The following is a 14,059-nucleotide window of genomic DNA, read 5'->3' as shown; positions in this document are numbered from 1 at the left end:
GAAATTAGCAAAACAGCGTGGTGAGTTTAAAATCTAGTGCTTTTATGAAGCGATCAAAGCCTCAAAAAGAGTAAAAACTGAGACAATATGATACTAGTAGTTGCAGTGACACGTACACACTAGCTCCAAACCACAAACGAAAACAGGTCGAGGAAGAAAGGATAGAATCAATCAAAAACCCTTTCCGCTCGCGACACCACGTCGTTGGAGAAGAGAAGAGGACTATGCTTCTCATTCAACCTCCTCTGGTTTCATCCCGTTTTCATTCCCTCTATTTCATCACTCGTCCCCACCACTCTTTCTTCCAACCGCCCATTTCAGCCTTCTCTGCGACCGCCTCTTGTTCGCCATCATCATCATCATCATCATCATCATCATCATCATCATCTTCTACTTACTTCGCGAGTGAAGAAGAAGAAGACGATGAATTCTCCACCGTCGTTCGTCGCCGCTTTGACTTCTCTCCGCTTCTAAAATTCCTCTCCAGATTCGGACCAGTCGAATTGGTTTTGGAGTCGGTCAATTTGGAACCAACGCCGGCGGTTACGCTTGATCCGGTGGAGTTGGAGCTGGCCGAGTCATACAAGGCGGTTCCGGCGCCCTACTGGCACTCACTACTAAAATCGTTATGCTCATCGAGGTCATCCCTCGGTTTAGCTTACGCCGTCGTCTCTTGGCTGGAAAAGCACAATCTCTGCTTCTCTTATGAGCTTCTCTACTCGATTCTCATACACGCGCTCGGCCGTTCCGAGAAGCTCTACGAGGCCTTTCTTCTTTCTCAGAAGCAAACCTTAACTCCTCTCACATACAATGCTCTGATTGGAGCTTGTGCTCGGAACAATGACATCGATAAGGCTCTTAATCTCATTTCTAGGATGCGTCAAGATGGTTACCAGTCCGATTTTGTTAACTACAGTTTGGTTATTCAGGCTTTGACACGTAGCAACAAGATTGATTCCGCTCTTTTGCACAGCCTTTATCGAGAAATCAAACATGACAAGCTTGAGCTTGATGTGCAGCTAGTTAATGATCTCATCATGGGCTTTGCTAAGTCTGGTGACCCCTCTCGGGCTTTGCAGCTTCTTGGCATGGCTCAGTCTACGGGTTTGAGCGCCAAAACCGCCACTCTTGTTTCTATTATCTCGGCATTGGCGAATTCGGGAAGGACTTTAGAAGCTGAAGCTTTGTTTGAGGAGCTGAGGCAAAGCGGTATAAAGCCGAGAACCAAGGCTTACAATGCGTTGCTTAGAGGATATGTGAAGACTGGACCGCTAAGAGATGCGGAGTCCATGGTTTCGGAGATGGAGAAGAGTGGTGTTTCGCCTGACGAACATACGTACAGTCTCCTCATTGATGCTTATGTGAATGCTGGAAGATGGGAAAGCGCCAGGATTGTGTTGAAAGAGATGGAAGCTGGTGATGTTCAGCCTAATTCTTTTGTTTTCAGCAGACTCTTAGCCGGTTATCGCGACAGAGGCGAGTGGCAGAAGACATTTCAAGTTCTCAAGGAGATGAAGAGCATCGGAGTTAAGCCCGATAGACAATTCTACAACGTGGTGATCGATACCTTTGGAAAGTTTAATTGTCTTGATCATGCCATGACGACTTTTGATAGAATGTTAAGCGAGGGAATCGAACCTGATAGGGTCACTTGGAATACGCTTATCGATTGCCACTGCAAGCACGGCCGGCACATAGTAGCACAAGAGATGTTTGAGGCAATGGAGAAGCGAGGGTGCTTGCCTTGCGCCACAACCTATAACATCATGATCAACAGTTATGGAGATCAAGAAAGATGGGATGATATGAAAAGATTGTTGGGGAAGATGAAGAGCCAAGGAGTACTGCCTAACGTCGTGACACACACAACACTCGTCGACGTTTATGGCAAATCCGGTAGGTTTAACGATGCAATAGATTGCTTGGAGGAGATGAAGTCAGTTGGGCTGAAACCATCATCAACAATGTACAATGCCCTTATCAATGCCTATGCACAGAGGGTATCGATAACTGTTAATAGTATCCATGAAAAATCTTTAAGAGTCATCGACTGATAGTTTCTTTGACTCTTGTGTGCCAGGGTTTATCGGAGCAAGCTGTTAATGCGTTTAGAGTGATGACATCAGATGGACTGAAGCCAAGTTTACTGGCTCTCAATTCCCTCATCAATGCCTTTGGAGAGGATAGAAGAGACGCCGAAGCCTTTGCCGTTTTGCAGTACATGAAAGAAAACGTAAGCAACTTCTTCTCTAGAGTCTAGCCTAAAAACCAATCTTGATGAAACTACTTTAATGACACAACAATTGCAGGGCGTAAATCCAGACGTGGTGACATACACAACACTCATGAAAGCTCTCATTCGTGTTGATAAGTTCCAAAAGGTAATGAATCTTCTCTTATGGTTTGACAAGAGACTACACCGAAAGTAGGAGTATTGACGTTTCGAGGCTTTTAACAGGTACCCGGTGTTTACGAGGAGATGATCATGTCAGGCTGCAAACCAGATAGGAAAGCTAGATCCATGTTACGCTCCGCTCTAAGATACATGAAGCAGACGTTAAGAGCCTCATAAAAACATAGAAGTTGCTAAACTTATTCTATCGAGCTTCTGTTGTTAGATGATATCTCACAAGCTAAGGTCAGTATGTAACGTCACAAACCACACAGAGAAAGTCTTTCGAACAAATCCTCACAATTCTCTGTCTATGTAAAGATTCAAACTGTATAAATATATAACTGTTACGTAGACTTAAATTAGATGGGATATGTTGAAACTTCAAAACCAAATCTCCATTAATCAATCTCGAGTCAAAAGAATTGTCAGCTTTTTATGTGGCAACATTCCTAAACTGCAGCAAGTAAATTAGCAATACAAGTTTCGCAAACCAATAAAATTACTAAGTTACAAGGGTTAATTAAGTGACAGCTTTTCCAATAGTTTCTTTGAACGAGTGATATGGTGTTTCTACCATACTTGCTCTTGGCGATTCAGGAACAGAACATGAACATCAAAAGTACTGAGGACAGCAAGAAGAGTTTGAAGTAGGTCTTAGTCTCCTGCATTAGCCATTGGTGTTCTTACAGCATCATAGATATAATCTGTAGCTGTACCATGTGCCAGGTACCTGAAGTCAAGAAAATTGACCAAAACGAGCAAAAATTACTGTCTAAAGGAGATATCAAAACTTTTGAAATGAGTCTCAAACAACACTTAATTTGAAAGGTTTTCTGAAGGTATTCATAAAACATTCCAGGGTTGTGTTATTGTGGTCATAACTCATGTGGCATAAATAGAGCCTGAAATAAGAGGCTGTAGTCATCCATTGAATCCATCTTCTTTATTATCATGCTGAAAACATGGGATGTCTACACAATAACACTAAACCAAAACAGAAAACATCACTTTCGTTCCAGAATGCACGTTTATCCACATGGAAGGATCAAATGACATAGCTAGCTTCCGCATTATTTGAGTTTCAGGTTCACTGACACTAACTGGAGCAGTTCCTGGATTTTCTTCGGATGGATCATAATCCTGGAAGCGAAGGACACAAGTTCCTGATATGCCATGGAGAGTATATACAACAAGAAGGAAGAGAGAAGTGGAGAGGGAAGCTGCACGTGAGGAGCAGGGAGCTACACGTGATTAAAGAAGATGATTGGCAGTTACGTATTAAAGAAGAGTTTGTTACAGTTTGTTACAGTTGTTTGTACTTGAGCCTTAGACTATAAAAGGATTCAAGAGTGAAAATAACAGATCATCGATTGAATTGTAAATGGCTTAACTCCGTGTGTGGAGATTAAGAGAGGGCGGTTGGGAGGATACTAATCAATATACATCTCAGTTCATAACAAATTGGTGCGAGTGAGCGATCTGGATCGAGCAATCGCGATCGATAACGATGACGAGACCGACGCAATCTTCGGGGAACTTGGAATCGCTTTTGGCGCAAGTCGCAGAGCAGAGAGAGACGAGTACTCAGCTGAGGGGAAGTATCGATGAGATTAGGTCATCGATGACGGAGCTGGAGCAACGACTCGATCTGAAGTTTGAGGCGATTCTACGGAAGCTTGATAAACGACCAATGGAGGAGGTGATTCTTCATCCGAATCCAGTCGATCTTCCACAAGAGCCTCAGGTACGACTCACTAACACGGAACCGGGCCGTAGCTTTAGGGAAAGTCACGATACGGTTAGATTTCCGATGCTGGATGATCGCGACAGTTTCATTAAGAAAGTTGAGCTACCGATCTTCTCCGGCGAGGATGTGTACGGATGGATCGCTTTGGCAGAGCGATTCTTTCGAATTGGAGGTTATGGCGAGCTGATGAAGATAGAATTGGTGTCCGTCAGTTTGAGTGGGGATGTGTTGAGCTGGTTCAATAGTGAAGTGATGCGCAAGCAGTTTACTAGCTGGTGTGATTTCAAGAACAGATTGATTGAGCGTTTTAGCAGAGTGAAGCTTCGCGATCCCAGTCAACCTTTCTTTGCCGTTCAACAGACCGGAACTATTGCTGAATACATACACAAGTTCGAAGATCTATCAACGCAAGTTGTTGGCATCACTGATACGCAGAAGGAAGGGATTTTCATGAATGGATTGTCACCTGAGATGAGGGAGGTGGTGACGATGTGTAAGCCTGTTGACTTGCCAGATATGATCTCAACAGCATATCAAATGGAAGCAAGTTCTTTGTTCAGTGTGATTCAGAAAGAAATGAAGAACAAGAATGTGGCAACGGTGCGACCTCCTGAGAATACAAGCAAGTCTTACTCCAACTTTAACACTAATGCGGGTTGGAAGCCTGCAACTCAGTCGGCGACACAGACAGTAGCACCAGTTAAGCAGTGGAAGCCACCGGTGAAGTCACGTCCTCAACTTCGCCTTTCTGAAGCTCAAATTGCAGAGAAGCGACGTTTGGGTTTGTGCTATACTTGCGATGCCAAATGGTCAAGGCAACATGTGTGTCCCAATGCTTCGTTACAAGTCTTGACAGTAATTGATGGGTTTGATATGGCACTATTGGATCAAGAAATGCAAGAAGCAGAAGATGATGAGATAGTTTGGGTACCGCAGTTGAAAAAGCTATCTTTGAATTCTTTTCTCGGGCACTCTTCACCAACGACAACGAAGATGAGAGGGTTGTTGAAGAAGTTAACAATGGTGGTGATGCTTGACAGTGGTGCAACACACAATTTCATATCTCCAAAGGCAGTTCAGCAAGCGAAACTACAGATTGAAACGTTTGGAGGTCTGGAAATCTTGTTGGGAACTGGAGTATCAGTTCAAGGAAATGGAGTATGTCGTGGAGTTGAGATTCTGTTACAAGGAGTAAAGTTTGTAGCTGATTTCATTGTGTTGGATTTGGGAGATGTCGATGTCATTATGGGAATGCAGTGGCTGAGAACTCTGGGTAAATGTGAGATTGATTGGGAGCGCCATGAGTATGAGTTTTGGTATCAGGGACGGAGGGTTAAGTTGTGTGGTGATCCTACTCTGCATTTGAAGATAAAATCAGTGAAATCCAGCGTTGCTCAACTTGAAGTAAATGGGAAGATTCAAGAAGTATTGCAAGCGTATGATCATGTGTTCAAAGAACCGACGGAGTTACCACCAATTCGTGGGAGGGAGCATGGGATAACGCTGCAACCAGGGCTTGGTCCAGTGAGTGTCAGACCGTATCGATACCCACAGATTCATAAGGATGTAATGGAGCAGAGCGTTAAGGAGATGTTGGAGAAGGGTTCGATACGACCAAGCCATAGTCCGTATTCAAGTCCAGTGTTGCTAGTGAAGAAGAAGGATAATTCTTGGAGATTTTGTGTGGATTACAGGGCGCTTAATAGAGCCACAGTACCTGATAAATATCCAATTCCGATCATTGATCAGTTATTGGATGAGCTTCATGGATCTCGGTATTTTTCAAAACTAGATTTGAGATCAGGATATCATCAAATTAGAATGAAGGCAGATGATGTTGAGAAGACTGCTTTTCGTACTCATGAAGGCCATTATGAGTTTCTGGTGATGCCTTTTGGTCTCACCAATGCTCCGACAACATTTCAAGCGCTGATAAATGAAGTGTTTCAGCCGTATTTGAGGAAGTTCGTGCTCGTATTTTTTGATGATATTCTGGTGTATAGCGCTACTTTGGAAGAACATCTAGTTCACTTGGAAATTGTCTTGAAGGTGTTTGAGGAGCATTCGCTTTATGCGAATAGAAAGAAGTGTGAGTTTGGTCAGCGAAGTGTTGAATACTTGGGTCATGTGATCTCTGAGAAGGGAGTATCGACTGATCCAAAGAAGATTGAAGCAGTAACCAAGTGGCCAACTCCTCGAACGGTGAAGGATTTGCGAGGGTTCTTGGGCTTGACAGGTTACTACCGGAGGTTCGTTCAGTCGTATGGGATGTTAGCCAAACCACTCACTGAGTTGTTAAAGAAGGAGCATTTCTTGTGGGTTACGGCAACTCAGACGGCTTTCGAGAAGCTCAAAACAGCGATGACTACTACGCCAGTCTTAGCTTTGCCGGACTTCACTCAATTGTTCGTGATTGAATCTGATGCTTCGGGTTTTGGTCTTGGGGCAGTTTTGATGCAAGGAAAACACCCGATTGCATATTTCAGTCATGCGTTGACTCCAAAAGAACAGCTTAAGCCAATTTATGAGAGGGAGTTAATGGCTATTGTCATGGCAATTCAGAAGTGGAGGCATTACTTGTTGGGTAGAAAGTTTTTGGTCAGAACTGATCAGCAGAGTTTGAAGTACTTATTGGATCAAAGGGAGGTGACGATGGATTATCAACGTTGGTTGACGAGGATTTTGGGGTATGATTTCGATATCGAGTATAAAGTGGGAGCAGAGAATAAGGTCGCAGATGGCTTGTCTCGGATTGTGCAGTATTCATCGGAGGAGGTTCAGGCTCAGATTTGTGCTTTGACGATTCCTTCGACTCTGCAAATGAAAGATATCTACGCGGAGATTGATGATAATCAGGAGATACAGGAGTTGATTATGAAGTTGTCTTCAGGAGAATCAATCAAAGCTGGATTTTCAATATGTCGGGGCCGTCTCCTATACAAAGGCAGCTTGGTGTTGCCAAAGACATCGCAATACATTCCTCTTATCTTGCATGAGTGTCACGTTGGGTTATTGGGAGGTCACTCGGGTGTGCTACGTACTTGGAAGCGTATCATGGAAAATTTTTACTGGCCTCAGATGCGTAAGCAGATCAGTGAGTTTGTGGCAGCTTGTGAAGTGTGTCAGACTCACAAATACTCAACCTTATCGCATGCGGGTCTCTTACAGCCTATTGAGCTACCGACAAGAATTTGGGAAGACATCTCAATGGATTTTGTGGAAGGGTTGCAAGTTTCAAGAGGAGTGAATGTGATACTGGTTATTGTGGATCGGTTGAGCAAATATAGTCATTTTGTGACTCTGAAACATCCATTCACCGCGACTGAAGTGGCTAGTAAGTTCCTATCAGAGGTTGTGAGACTTCATGGCTATCCTAAGTCTATAATCTCAGACCGTGATAAGGTGTTTTTGAGTAACTTTTGGCGCGAGTGTTTCAAAGCTTCAGGAACCAAGCTACGTTTCAGTACTGCGTTTCACCCACAGTCGGATGGTCAGACTGAGGTTCTCAATCGATGCTTGGAAACGTATTTGAGATGCTTTGCATCGAGTCATCCGAAGACATGGGCCACGTACTTAATGTGGGCGGAGCTCTGGTACAACACGTCGTATCATACAGCGACGCAATGCTCTCCTTTTAAGTTGGTCTATGGGCGTGATCCACCATCTCTGTTACGTTTTGAAGATGGCTCGACACAAAACTTTGAACTGGAAGTGATGCTAAAAGAAAGAGATGCGTTGTTGGATGATGTGAAGCAGCAGTTGTTACGCGCACAAGAGATTATGAAGAACAATGCTAATAAGCATAGGCGTGATTTGGAGTTTGAGGTGGGTACGATGGTTTACTTGAAGCTCAGACCTTATAGACAACAGTCGGTTCAAAGGAGAATTTGTCAGAAGCTAGCAGCGAGGTACTATGGTCCTTACGAAGTGCTGGAAAGGATTGGGAAGGTGGCTTATCGTCTTCGTCTACCGGAGAATTCCAAAATTCATCCTGTTTTTCACGTTTCTCAATTGAAACCAGTGGTTGGCAGCGGTGAGTCTGTAACACCGTTATCACCGGCGTTATCGGAGGAAGATGAGTTACTTGTGGAACCGATGGAGCTCGTGAATACTCGTTACAGTGGTGATGGACATTTGGAGGTGCTGGTGCAGTGGAAGAATTTACCATCACATGAGACTTCTTGGATGAGGATGAGAGACTTTAAGGCTCAGTTTCCTTCATTCGAGCTTGAGGGCAAGCTCGGTCTGCGAAAGGGGGGTATTGATATGCCATGGAGAGTATATACAACAAGAAGGAAGAGAGAAGTGGAGAGGGAAGCTGCACGTGAGGAGCAGGGAGCTACACGTGATTAAAGAAGAGGATTGGCAGTTACGTATTAAAGAAGAGTTTGTTACAGTTTGTTACAGTTGTTTGTACTTGAGCCTTAGACTATAAAAGGACTCAAGAGTGAAAATAACAGATCATCGATTGAATTGTAAATGGCTTAACTCCGTGTGTGGAGATTAAGAGAGGGCGGTTGGGAGGATACTAATCAATATACATCTCAGTTCATAACAGTTCCATAACTTACTAACAAGTAATCTATAAAGGGAACGGAAATGAAGAATTGACCTTTTCTTCTTTGCCCCAGTCAATGGCCCAATTTATTCAGGTCTACTCGTCTTCCTATAGTTTACAGATATGATAAAGGATGAAATCCTAATGAAATGCATTCATGACCAGAGACAGAAGATGGTTACTATTTCTGCGTTCACAAAGATCTCTAGCTTCAACCCGTTTACTACCATTAGAGTTTTTGATAGAGTTTAACGAAGAAGAAGATGTAACTGAAAGTTTGTTATTTCTGTTACTCGAAAACAGAGTACAATGCTCTGTTTATATAGAGAGCTGGTTAACACCCGGTTTACACATGCGTAATACCGTTACAATTAAACCGAAATGAACCATTCTCCTATTTACTCTATTATTCCCCCTCAAGATGGCAAGTATATAGATTTCAAAGCCATCTTGCCCACAAGAGAATAAAACTGAGGTGAAAACAAAGCTTTTGTAAAAATGTCAGCAACTTGATTGTTCGTACGAACGTGAAGAAGCTTGATGAATCCAAGCAAGACGCGTTCTCGAACTTGATGACAATCCATCTCGATATGTTTGGTACGCTCATGGAAAACGGGATTGGTGGCAATGTGGATAGCAGCAGTAGAGTCACAGAAGAAAGCAATCGGACCGCGTTGAGGTGCTTGAAGATCACTCAAGAGATTTCGTAGCCAGATGACCTCTCGAGAACCGTATTCCATAGCTCTATACTCTGATTCTGCTGAACAATGTGAGACAGTCTGCTGCTTCTTAGACTTCCAAGAGATCAATGCCTTTCCCAAGAACATACAGTAACCCGAAGTGGAACGCCTCGAGTCTGGACAAGATGCCCAATCAGCATCCGTGAATGCTTGAAGAACTAGATCACACTCAACAGAATAGAACAGTCCATAACCAACCGTGCCTTTCAAGTAACGGAGAACTTTCAGAGCTGCTTGAAGGTGTGAGTTCTTCGGAGCTGAAGTGTATTGACATAACTTGTTGACCGCGAAAGTGATATGAGGTCGCGTTATTGTCAAGTACATTAGTCTTCCAACCATTCGTCTATAAGCTGCAGGATCATCAAGAATCGGTTCTGCAGAGTTAAGACACAACTTTGCGTTTGGATCCATAGGGATTTGAGAAGGTTTACAAGCTAACAAGCCTGATTCTTCCAGCAGTCCAAGAGTATACTTTCTCTGACAGACTGAGATGCCTTCGCTGGAGCGAGCAATCTCAAGACCGAGAAAGTACTTTAGAGGACCGAGGTCTCTGAGCTTGAAAGCATTGCTCAGATTTATCTTCAGCTGATCGACGTCACTATCATTGTTACTAGCAATGATTATGTCGTCCACATAAACGAGCACCGCTGTGTAGACACCATTGATATTACGGATGAACAGAGTGTGATCAGAGTTAGACTGATGAAAATTCAGCTGGAGGAGAGTTTCTCTGAACTTCAAGAACCACTGTCTGGATGCTTGTTTAAGACCATACAGTGATTTTCGAAGCTTGCAGACTGCATTTGGAGGAAGACTTTCCCCCTCTTTTGGTGTATATCCCAGAGGTAGTGTCATGTATATCTCCTCATGTAGCTCCCCATTTAGAAAAGCATTCGAGATATCCAGTTGAGTCAAGCTCCAGTTCTTTGCAGCTGAGACAGACAACAAGGTTTTAACTGTCGTCATCTTGGCAACTGGTGAGAAGGTGTCAGCAAAATCAATTCCTTCTTGTTGAGTGTAGCCTTTAGCTACCAACCGTGCTTTATATCTCTCCAAGGTTCCATCAGCATTGAATTTGAGTTTGTAAACCCATTTGCATCCAATAGCATGTTTCCCTGGTGGAAGAGAGCACACGGTCCATGTATCATTGCTCTCCAATGCCTTTAGCTCTTCGTTCATAGCGTTCAACCACTCATCAAATCGTTTAGCTTGAGCGAAGTTTGTAGGTTCTGGATACATGGCAACGGCACAGATGTAGTTCTTGTACTCATCAGATAAGCTCTCAAGAGACATGTAACTAGACATCGGATATGGGATCTCAGTATCACACTCTGCAATGTTGCAGTAGTAATCCTTAAGATGTGCCGGAAGCTTAGATATCCTCTTTGCTTCAGCTTTAGAGATCTTCGGAGTGGCTTGTTCTTCTGGTAATGAATCATCATTCATCATATCAGGTGATTCATTATTAGTAGCAGAAGATTCACCGGAGACCTCTGGAGAAGAAAATATATCTTCATATATCTCAGCTTTATCCTTAGCATAAGGGAATATCTGTTCATGAAAAACAACGTGTCTAGAGATGTGGACACTGTGAGTTTCCATGTCTAGAAGTTTGTATCCTTTGTAGCCAGCAGGATAGCCAAGAAAAACACATGGTTTTGATCTTGGTTGAAACTTGTTTCTGTTCTTTGAAGAGGTTGAACAATAAGCAAGACAACCGAAGACTTTGAGACCTTCATAATCAACTTTCTTCGCCGTTAGCATCTCATATGGTGATTTATCATTGAGTAGAGGAGTAGGTAGACGATTGATTATGAAGACTGCAGTAAGAACATAGTCACCCCAATACTGCAGAGATAGATGTGACTGAAACATAAGGGCACGCGCAACGTTTAAGATGTGTTGGTGCTTCCTTTCAACCACTGAGTTTTGCTCTGGAGTTTCTGGACATGAGTGAAAGGAGACGATCCCTTTCTTCTTGTAGAGCGCAGCAAATCTCAGCTCTGGTGCATTATCTGATCTTACTGCTTTAACAGAGGCCTTGTACTGTGTTTCAACCATTTGAATAAACTCCGAGAACACTTTCAGAACCTCATCTTTTGTACGTAGAAGATATATCCATGTTACTCGAGTGTGGTCATCTACAATGGTTAAGAAGTATCTGTAACCTTCTGTAGTTGGCACTGAGAACGGTCCCCACGTATCGATGTGTAGTAAGTCAAACGCATGAGAACTCATATTGTTTGAAGATGGAAAGGGGAGACGCTTTTGTTTTGCAAGTGGACAAATAGCACAATGAAAAGGCTCTTTATTCAATCGCTTGAGTCCCAATACATCAATGATATAATCAGTTTTAGACATAGAGGGATGGCCTAGTCTGCTATGCCAAAGACCAACATCAACAACTACACTTGAGCAAGAAGCAAACTGTTGTTGAATAGGATAAGAGGTCTTCATGTCCATTGCGTCCAAAACGTACAAGTTTGAGATCTGTTCACCCTTCCCAATCATCAATCCCTTGATATGATCCTGTATCATACAAGCATCCGAATCAAAAACAACTCTGTAACCCAGTTCTTTTGTCATCTGGCTCACACTTAGGAGATTGAGTCGAAAATCCGGTAGGTATAATACATTCTTGAGTATCAAAGAATCACTCAGTCTGATACTGCCTATCCCTGCAATCTTGATTCCAAGGCCAGTAGGTAACGTGACTGAAGTGTTAATAGCATCAGATAGTTCAAAGAACAGATCTTTGCTATGAGCAACATGGTGTGTTGCACCACTATCAACAATCCAAGAGTCAGAGCATAAAGCATTTTTCGTAGCTCTAAGCATGCCTACAAAGCATAGAGTAGAGTTAGAAAAAGCCATACCAGGAAGAGCCGTGATGGTTCCACCAGAAGTTGAAGCAAGATAGTTCACTTGAGGTGTCTGAGAAGCCATCTGAGAGTTGAAGTAAGCAATCATTCCTTCTATCTGATCCCTCGTGAGGTTATTGATAACACTTGACAAAAGGTTCAGCGACTGTCATCTGAGCTACTACCGGTTTTGAATTTCCAGCTTTAGGCGTCTGCTTATCATTCTGCTGTTTTGTCTTATGTTTAAAACCCACTGGATAGCCATGTATCTTGTAGCAAGTATCAATAGTGTGTCCATTGTATCCGCAATGTGCACAAACTGGTCTGCCCTGGCGAGGTGGATAAGTAGATTGTGAAGCATTGATAAGAGGAGCTTGTACAGGAGTCTGTACAGGTGCTGTGATTTGAAAAGCAGTAGCGTTCTGGATTGGAACGATATTCCTCTGATTATAATCTTGATCCAGTAGATTGTATATCTCAGAAAGCTCAGGAATGTGTTTCTTCATAATGATCTGACTGCGAATAGTGGCATAGGACTCGTTTAAGCCAGCTAAGAACTTGATGACCTTAGCTTGATCAGCCTTTGTCTCTGTTGCTTTACAACAATCACAGTTTCTGCAAGTAGTCACGCAGTTTGCACCATCGAGTTCATCCCATAAGGTCTTCAGAGTGGTGTAGTATGTTGAAAGATCCATTGATCCCTGCTGCAATGACCAGATTTGTTGAGATAGCTGATAAGAGCGAGGAAGATTCGTGATGTGAAAGCGAGTTAACAAATCTTTCCATATCTCAGTCGCATCATTCAAGCGAAGAATGCTCTTGTAGATCTGTTTAGAAACTGTGTTGAGAATCCAAGACTTGACCATTGAATTGCATCGAGACCAGATTCGATAGTTAGAATGTGATTCTTGAGGTCGTTCGAGAGATCCATCAACAAACACAAGCTTATTCTTAGCGTCTAAGGCAATCGTCATAGCAATACTCCAGTTATCATAGTTTGAACCGTCGAGAACTTCAGATATGATGGAGAGACATGGGTTATCGCTATTAGTTAGGTGAAATGGTGAGTGAATACTATCCGGTGAGAGTTCCGGCGTGATTTGCGGTTGAGGCGGCGTGATTTGAGGTTGAGGCGACGACGGAGCTGATTCCGGAATAGGAACTCTGCGAGAAACCGACGTCGGTTGTCTTCCTCCGCGACGCAATGATCGACGAATCACCATTGTTACAGCTCGAAGATCGGAAAATGGCGGAACAACCAGATTCTAATCCGATCAAAGAGGAAGAAAAAGATCAATCGTGAGATTCACCGATTGATCGAGGTCAATGAAGGAAGAAATGAAGAAGAATCGCTTGAGGTTTCAGCCTCAAAAGCTCTGATACCATGATAGAGTTTAACGAAGAAGAAGATGTAACTGAAAGTTTGTTATTTCTGTTACTCGAAAACAGAGTACAATGCTCTTTTTATATAGAGAGCTGGTTAACACCCGGTTTATACATGCGTAATACCGTTACAATTAAACCGAAATGAACCATTCTCCTATTTACTCTATTAGTTTTTTATAGGAACCATCTTTTCGAAAAAAAGATTTATTGCCAGTTACTGAATCTATCAATAATTGCAGATAAACTGATATCGTACGCACTTGCCTTTATGACTAGCTTGTCTAGGGTGCTGTTCAGGGTTGCTCCGTTTGCTCAAAATGGACAAAATCCGAAAGACGAGTACAGAGGTGATAAGTATTTAAGGGAGTTTAC

The 14,059-nt window shown here is 42.9% G+C and overlaps 2 protein-coding genes across 2 annotated transcripts; one reads left to right on the top strand and one right to left on the bottom strand.

The window, feature by feature from the left end:
- Positions 1 to 80: 80 nt before the first annotated feature.
- LOC108855527 (pentatricopeptide repeat-containing protein At5g42310, chloroplastic) lies at positions 81 to 2,757 on the top strand. Its single transcript, XM_018629374.2, has 4 exons — positions 81 to 2,000; positions 2,081 to 2,233; positions 2,310 to 2,381; positions 2,459 to 2,757. Exons 1-4 carry the CDS (start codon positions 225 to 227, stop codon positions 2,570 to 2,572), a joined length of 2,115 nt encoding a protein of 704 aa, XP_018484876.2. The 5' UTR covers positions 81 to 224; the 3' UTR covers positions 2,573 to 2,757.
- Positions 2,758 to 12,435: 9,678 nt separating this feature from the next.
- On the bottom strand, positions 12,436 to 13,524 carry LOC108850281 (uncharacterized). Its single transcript, XM_018623844.2, has one exon. The coding sequence runs from the start codon at positions 13,522 to 13,524 to the stop codon at positions 12,436 to 12,438; it is 1,089 nt and encodes a 362-aa protein (XP_018479346.2).
- Positions 13,525 to 14,059: the final 535 nt, after the last annotated feature.

This window comes from Raphanus sativus, chromosome 4 (assembly GCF_000801105.2).
Source record: "Raphanus sativus cultivar WK10039 chromosome 4, ASM80110v3, whole genome shotgun sequence".
NCBI classification, from domain to species: Eukaryota; Viridiplantae; Streptophyta; class Magnoliopsida; order Brassicales; family Brassicaceae; genus Raphanus; species Raphanus sativus.
The sequence above is the reverse complement of the archived record's forward strand: the minus strand, read 5'-3'. Positions and strand labels throughout refer to the sequence as shown.

Excerpts from the sequence above, each read along its gene's own strand:
- LOC108850281 (XM_018623844.2), bottom strand. The coding sequence starts at position 13,524 with ATGGTGATTCGTCGATCATTGCGTCGCGGAGGAAGACAACCGACGTCG.
- LOC108855527 (XM_018629374.2), top strand. The coding sequence starts at position 225 with ATGCTTCTCATTCAACCTCCTCTGGTTTCATCCCGTTTTCATTCCCTC. Across the intron at positions 2,001-2,080 it reads TCAATGCCTATGCACAGAGG|GGTTTATCGGAGCAAGCTGT; the intron begins GTATCGATAACT and ends CTTGTGTGCCAG. Across the intron at positions 2,382-2,458 it reads GTGTTGATAAGTTCCAAAAG|GTACCCGGTGTTTACGAGGA; the intron begins GTAATGAATCTT and ends GGCTTTTAACAG.